The sequence below is a fragment of the Dama dama genome, chromosome 31 (assembly GCF_033118175.1).
Source record: "Dama dama isolate Ldn47 chromosome 31, ASM3311817v1, whole genome shotgun sequence".
NCBI classification, from domain to species: Eukaryota; Metazoa; Chordata; class Mammalia; order Artiodactyla; family Cervidae; genus Dama; species Dama dama.
This window is the reverse complement of record NC_083711.1, coordinates 46,341,465-46,349,200: the sequence shown is the minus strand read 5'-3', so window position 1 is coordinate 46,349,200 and position 7,736 is coordinate 46,341,465. Positions and strand designations below refer to the sequence as shown.

The window sequence follows — 7,736 nt, the reverse complement described above, 5'->3', positions numbered from 1 at the left end:
AAATTATTTTTTCTTCCATATTTACACGTTAGTGTCAATAAATATCATTGTTTAGATATTTAAATTTTTACTATTTTCTGCCTCCTTTTTGTTTAATAAGCACCTCCAACTTTTTATTAATGATATGCATATACAGTAATTTACCCTGGTATCAGTCCAGATTGGTGGTATTCCTAATAACAAGAAAGACAAATAATAACATCAGAGAGAAAAAAACTTTAAGAATATATTCAGGAATTTCACTGTCATATATGATGATCAATCAAACTACTTGAAGATGTCAAATTCATAGTGATGTCAATATAAATAGCATCATCTTCAAGTACAGATTGATAGTATACCAAAGTACATATACTGTATTTCAGAGAACTTGAGTTTAAATTGACTAAGTCTAAAGAGAAAAAATTTTTATTAGTCAATATACATTCTGTGAGATTTCATACTTAAACATAATCTTTTGAACAAACTAAAAAATTGAAAGTGAAGTTGATATATGTTTTTTCTTCTGTCATATGCTTAAGAGGGCACTAATATTTGAGAACTTGGCTATGGGGAAGTTTGTAAGATTATACCTTGGGATTCTAGAAATTTGCCAAATGAAGGTGCCCTTAATATGTATTGACCTCAATTCCTGGCATTTGCTGAATTTGTCGAAAATTGTAACTTACTATGCTCTGAAATACAGCTTCTAGTTTAACTAATATACTGTGACACAATTGTGACCTCAATGGTGATTATTTAGTTCACTTCTGATGAAACCTAATAGCTTAGATTTGTGAATATATTTTACCATATTTTCTTTTGACCTTGTTTATTTGACTGTTATGCCATCTTGTTTTAATAATTTAATGTTATTTGTGAGGTATCCATTTTCTATTTTCTCAGTATTTCTTGATTTTGAAAAAGCTTTAATGAAATTAAAATCATTTGTTCACATGGAATGAGATTTGTTGTAGAATGTTATGAAATCTTCATAATTTTCTTCACAATATTAATTACTTCCCTATTTCTTAGACTATAAATAAAAGGGTTTAATAAAGGAATCACTGAAGTATAAAAAATAGCAATGGGTATAATATCTTTATTCTCTTCATTAACTGAATCTGGCCGAATGTACATGAAGAGAAGAGAACCATAGAAAATTGAGACAGAGAGAAAATGGGATGCACATGTAGATAGGGCTTTGCTTTTTCCCTCTTTGGATTTCATTTTTAAAATTGTGAAAAGGATAAAAAGGTAAGAGATTATGACTATGGTAATAGTGAAGACTGAAAGTGACCCTGAAACAATAAATATCATCAGTTCGTTGATATAAGGGTCCACACAGGAGAGTCTGTATAATGGAAGGACATCACAAAAGAAGTGGTTGATTTGATGAGACCTGCAGAAAGTTAGCCTAAACAGAAACCCTACATGAATCATGGGATGAATGTTCCCAGCTGTGTAGGCCCCCGCGGTCATCTGAGCGCAGAGTTTCTGTGACATCATGGCATGGTACTGCAGTGGTTTGCAGATGGCCACGTAGCGGTCATAGGCCATTGCTGCCAGGAGAAAGCCATCTGCAGTTTCTGCAAGGCAGAGACAATAGAACTGTGCCATGCATTCATAAAGGGAGATCATTCTGTCTTTGGAAAAGAGGTTCTGCAGCATCTTGGGGGTAATGGCACTGGAACAAAAGGAGTCCATCAGAGCGAGGTTACCCAGAAAGATGTACATTGGTGTGTGAAGGCGATGCTCTGTAACTATCAATGCCACCAGGCCAAGATTCCCCACCATGGTGATCAGATAGATGGTAAGGAACACCAGGAACAGAAGGGGCTTCAGCTCTGGACGTTCTGTAAATCCTATGAGGGTAAACTCTGTTGTCAAGGAGTGGTTATCTTCGGTCATATCTACCTTCTCTGTTGACACAGGAATCATGGAGATATAACATTGAAATTAGAGTGTCTATAGTTTTCCCCTTCAAATTTTTCTTTTTATGAGGAGTGTAGCCATTCTTAAAACTTCCCCTATTTCCTCTGGGATATAGGGACATGGACCTGTGGGAGACATTTATTTCTGTGAAATGTAAATTTTTTGATTTTGATTCTGAAATTCAGGATTCCTCAAAATATTTTTGTAGTTTTAGGGAGCATGCTTATGGTGAAAAGGGGTTGCCTTTATGAATTTATGGAGAATACTATATATATCTATGGCACCCATATTCAGTATTCCCAAATAATGTGTCATTTTTTATAAGTGCTCAGGTGCAGTCGCTGACACATGTCCAACCGTTTGCGACCCTGTGGACTGTAGCTCCCCAGGCTCCTCTGTCCATGGGATTTTCTAGGCAAGAATACTAGAGTGGGTTGCTATTTCCTCCTTCAGAGGCTCTTCCTGACTCAGGAATCAAACCCGCATCTCCTACATTGGCAGGCAGATTCTTTACCACTAGAGCCATCTGGGAAAGCCCCAGTTTTTATATGAGTTCCTTAAAATAAATACCAATCACATATATATCTCATTCACCTAGAGCCAGACAGCCAGGAGTGTGAAGTGAAGTGGGCTTTAAGCAGCATTACCACAAAAAAAAGTAGTGGGGGTGATGGAATTCCGGCTGAGCTATTTCAAATCCTAAAGGATGATGCTGTTGAAGTGCTACACTCAGTATGTTGAGCCAATTTGGGAAACTCAGCAATGGTTACAGGACTGGAAAAGGTCAATTTTCATTCCAATCCCAAAGAAAGGCAGTGCTAAAGAGTGCTCAGGCTACTGCACAATTGCACTCATTTCACATGCTAGCAAGGTAGCACTCAAAATCCTTTAAGCTAAGCTTCAACAGTATGTGAACCAAGAACTTCCATACGTACAAGCTGGATTTAGAAAAGGCAGAGGAACCAGAGATCAAACTGCCTACATCTGTTGGATCATAGAAAAAGCAAGGGAATTAAAAAAAAAAAATCTACTTCTGCATCATTGACTATGCTAAAGCCTTTGACTGTGTGAATCACAACAAACTGTCAAAAATTCTTAAAGAGATGGGAATACCAGACCACCTTACCTGTCTGCTGAGAAACCTGTATGCAGGTCAAAAAGCAACAGATAGAACCAGACATGGAAGAATGGACAGGTTCAAAATTGGGAAAGAAGTATGTCAAGGCTGTACATTATCACCCTGCTTATTTAACTTATATGCAGAGTATATCATGCAAAATGCTGGGCTGGATGAATCACAAGCTGAAATCAAGATTGCTGAGAGAAATAACAACCACCTCAGATATGCAGATGATATCATTCTAATAGCAGAAAGTGAAGAGGAACTAAAGAGCCTCTTGATGAAGGTGAAAGAGGAGAATAAAAAAGCTGGCTTAAAATTCAACATGCAAAAAAATAAGATCATGGCTTCTGGTCCTATCACTTCATGGCACATAGATAAAGAAAAGGTGGAAACAGTTTTTTATTTTATTTTCTTGGGCTCCTAAATCACTGTGGATGGTGACTACAGCCATGCAATTAAAAGATGCTTGCTCCTTGGAAGAAAAGCTATGTCATCGCTAGACAGTATAGTAAAAAGCAGGGACATCACTTTGCCAATAAAGGTCTGTATAGTCAAAACTGTGGTTTTTCCAGCAGTCATGTACAGATTAGAGAGTTGGTCCATAAAGAAGGCTGAGCACTGAAGAATTGATGCTTTTGAATTGTAGTGCTGGAGAAGACTCTTGAGAGTTCCTTGGACAGCAAAGAGATCAAACCAGTCCATCCTAAAGGAAATCAACTTTGAATGTTCATTGAATGAACTGATGCTGAAGCTGAAGCTCCAATACTTTGGCCACCTGATGCGAAGAGCCAACTCATTGGAAAAGACCCCGATGCTGGGAAAGATTGACAGCAGGAGAAGAACAGGGTGACAGAGGATGAGATGGTTGGATGGCATCACCAACTCAATGGATATGAATTTGAGCAAACTCTGAGAGATAGTGAATGACAGGGAAGCCTGGTGTGTTGCAGTCCATGGGATTGCAAAGAGTCGGACATTACTTAGTGACTGAACAACAACAAGTGTGTGTGTGTGTGTGTGTGTGTGTGTGTGTGTATAATCAGATATTTTTCATGTACTCTCCCGGTAGAGGCAATTTTTGAATAACATACACAGATATGTTTGATTTATATCTTAGGAATGTGTGGAAATCACTAAGGATGAAGGACAGAGCTGTTCATCTTTAAAGAAAATTGCCTAAGAAAATAGCACTTGTAGATTTTCATCTCTTTCATCTCTTTTCACAGTGTCATGCTGCATCCATTATTCTCTTTGAACATGCTTGGATATCTACATCTTTATATAAAGATAAAGCATATTTTTTTTTTAATTTGCTTAAATAGGCATAGTTTCTTCTTTATATAAAGCATAGATTTTTATAATAATACCTAATAAAGTTTGTTCAGTGTCCCAAACTATGCCAGTCTCCATTTTTTTGAACCATCAAGAGTGTTTTTTTATATCCAATACAATCTAGAATTGCTTGCGTAAAATCTAACTTTGCTTTTTCCATATGTGTAGGTGTATTTTCCCTTTTATATTATAAGGTATTTTGAGATATTCTATAACTTATACTTCAAAAACAGTTGTAGAGTGCTATGGGAAAAGAGCATGATTGATTCATGTCCTACCTCCAGTTGAGTGACCTGGGATGGGTGAACTTGTTTTTAGTATCCTACCAATGGTCCTTAATGAATTACTTGGTATCTGCAGGTTGAGATTTAATTTTGAAGAACAGTTTACAAAGGATATTATCAAAATTCCTTGCTTAGAAGTATCTGTGTATCTTTTATCTGAATTAACATGCCTACTATATTCTGTTTCCTAAGAAAGTTATGTAAGATTTTCTGAAGTATGTCATAGTACATTAAAAGTAAATAAAAATAAGCCACGCTTTTCTACTTTAGTTTCCTAAGACTTAGAGAAAAGCCTTTAAATCTTAATATGATTTGTGAGAACAAATTTTGTTTTTCTTTAAAGAGCAACCTTCTACTATTATTTAGTAACCTACAAGACATATTGACTGAGTGTCTAATCATATAAATTCTATGGTCAAAATGGTTTATTTCAATTTCAAACTATGGGAACTGGCTGAAAGTTTTATTTATTTTTTGTTTTAAAATATTGAATATATGCCACTTTATTATTCAGCAAAGATAGAAATAACTTTCTATGTACAGGTCTGAATTATATAACAGAATTATATTCTGTCTTTACCTGCATATTTTGAAGTTTTACCTTATAATCAGAGAGGTCAGCATTAGTTGCAATAAATTTTTTCACCCTCTTTCCCATAGTTTTCAGTTTTGGAAATAGCTAGGATGATAACTAAATAGTTGAAATCTTGCAATAACAAAAATGCTTAATAATTCAAAAAATAAATGTTAATTTATGTTAATATTAAAAGTAAAATAGAAATTTCTTCTTACCTAGATTTCACTGAGAAGTCTTACATAACGCCTAGTTATTTGCTTTCTGGTGTTAGGTCTGCTAGAATTTCAGAATATAAACCTTAGTCTCTAAAACACTTGGGATTAAAGGAATAAATATCTGGGAGACTACTAATAGGTTAGCATCAGTAATTATTTTCCATACAACGCAAATTTAAAATTTCCATCAAATGCTAAAGGGATTTCCTTGTAATGATTTCATTGTGTTTCTGTGGGGGACATTAGGTCACTATGCTCTAGTTACCAAAAGTTAATTAAAGATGACCTGTGAAAAAATTAGGTTAAAGTAAAAAACCTTCATTAAAGTCACCAAGGTAATTTGAGGTCATCTTGCTGAATCTTATGTAGCTGACCTCATTTTTACGCATCTCTGCCTTCATTTTGTAAAATGTAAAATAAGCAGAAGAGTCAGGTTGGTTTCACCTTCTGTTGAAGTAATTAATATTTTTATGGCTTTAATATTGTTTATGAAAGATGATTTAATTTGGATATGATACTAAATGGTGTTGAAGATGTAGCCAGAGTATCAGCTTCTTCCCTCTGTGAATTGAATTTGGTCCCATGTCCTCCTCAACCCATACTGGGAACTTTGATACTATTATTTAGTCCCAGATATGAATTACTGAAGTTGTTCTTTCTTTTAAGTCTTTACCAGCTGTTTTGTCTTTATTATGCTGATTCCTCATTTAGTCTAATAATTACTCTCATGGAGGCTATATATTTATTTGTGGTTGTTCAGTCATTAAGTTGTGTCCCACTGCTTGTGATACCATGCACTGTGTAGCGCAATTTCAAACTACTGCACAATTGCACTCCTTTCACATGCTAGGAAGGTCATGCTCAAAATTCTTCAAGCTAGGCTTCAACAGTATGTGAACTGAGAACACTCAGATATACTAACTGGATTTAGAAAAGGCAGAGGAACCAGAGATCAAATTGCCAATATCCGTTGGATCATAGAAAAAACAAGAGAATTTCAGAAAAAACATCTGCTTCTGCTTCATTGACTACACTAAAGCCTTTGACTGTGTGGGTCACAACAAACTGTGGAAAATTCTTAGAGATGGGAATACCAGACCACCTGACCTCCTGAGCTCGCCTCCTGAGAAACCTGTATGCAGGTCAAGAAGCAACAGTTAGAACCAGACATGAAACAAAGACGGGTTCCTAATTGGGAAAGGAGTGTGTCAAGGCTGTAGATTGTCACCCTGATTGTTTAAACTATATGCAGAGTATATCATGCGAAGGGGCTTCCCTCCTAGCTCAGTCGGTAAAGAATCTGCCTGCAGTGCAGGAGAATGGGTTCGATTCCTGGGTCTGGAAGATCCCCTGGAGAAGGAAATGGCAACCTACTCCAGTATTCTTGCCTGGAGAATCCCCATGGACATAGGAGCCTGGCAGGCTACAGTCCAGCAGGTCACAAGATTCAGACACAACTTAGAGAAAAACATCCACCACCATATCATGCAAAATGCTGGACTGGATGAAACACAAGCTGGAATCAAGATTGCCAGGAGAAATATCAATAACTCAGATATGCAGATGACACCATGCTTATGGGAGAAAGTGAAGAGGAACTAAAGAGCCTCTTGATGAAGGTGAAAGATGACAGTGACAAGCTGGCTTAAAACTCAACATTCAAAAAATGAAGATCATGGCATCCGGTCCCATCACTTCATGGCAAATAGATGGGGAAACAATGGAAACAGTGACAGACTTTATTTTGGGGGGCTCCAAAATCACTGCAGCCATGAAATTACAAGATACTTGCTCCTTGGAATGAAAGTTATGACAAACCTAGACAGTGCATTAAAAACCAGAGATATCACTTTGCCAGCAAAATTCTGTGTAGTCAAAACTATGATTTTTCCAGTAGTCATGTACGAATGTGAGAGTTGGGCCATAAAGAAGGCTGAGTGCCAAAGAATTGATGCTTTCAAACTGTGGTGTTAGAGAAGACTCTTGAAGAATCCCTTGGACTGCAAGGAGATCAAACCAGTCAGTCCTAAAGGCAATCAACCCTGAATATGCATTGGAAAGACTGATGCTGAAGTTGAAGCTCCTATAGTTTGGCCACCAGATACAAACTCCAGGAGATGGTGAAGGACAGGGAAGCCTGGGGAGTTGCAGTCCATGGGGTCACAAAGAGTCAGAAAGGACTGAGCAATTGAACAACAATAAGGGACTGTGTAGCATGCCAGGCTCCTCTGTCCTTCACTGTCTCCTGGAGGTTGTTCAAATTCATGTCCATTGAGTAGCTGATGCTATTG

General features: G+C 36.9%; 1 protein-coding gene across 1 annotated transcript; it reads right to left on the bottom strand.

Moving 5' to 3' along the window:
- Window positions 1-608: 608 nt before the first annotated feature.
- On the bottom strand, window positions 609-1,890 carry LOC133050111 (olfactory receptor 5K1-like). The gene is made up of 2 exons (XM_061134235.1): window positions 969-1,890; window positions 609-676 (listed from the first exon to the last, which is right to left on the bottom strand). The coding sequence occupies exons 1-2, from the start codon at window positions 1,888-1,890 to the stop codon at window positions 609-611; spliced, it is 990 nt and encodes a 329-aa protein (XP_060990218.1).
- Window positions 1,891-7,736: the final 5,846 nt, after the last annotated feature.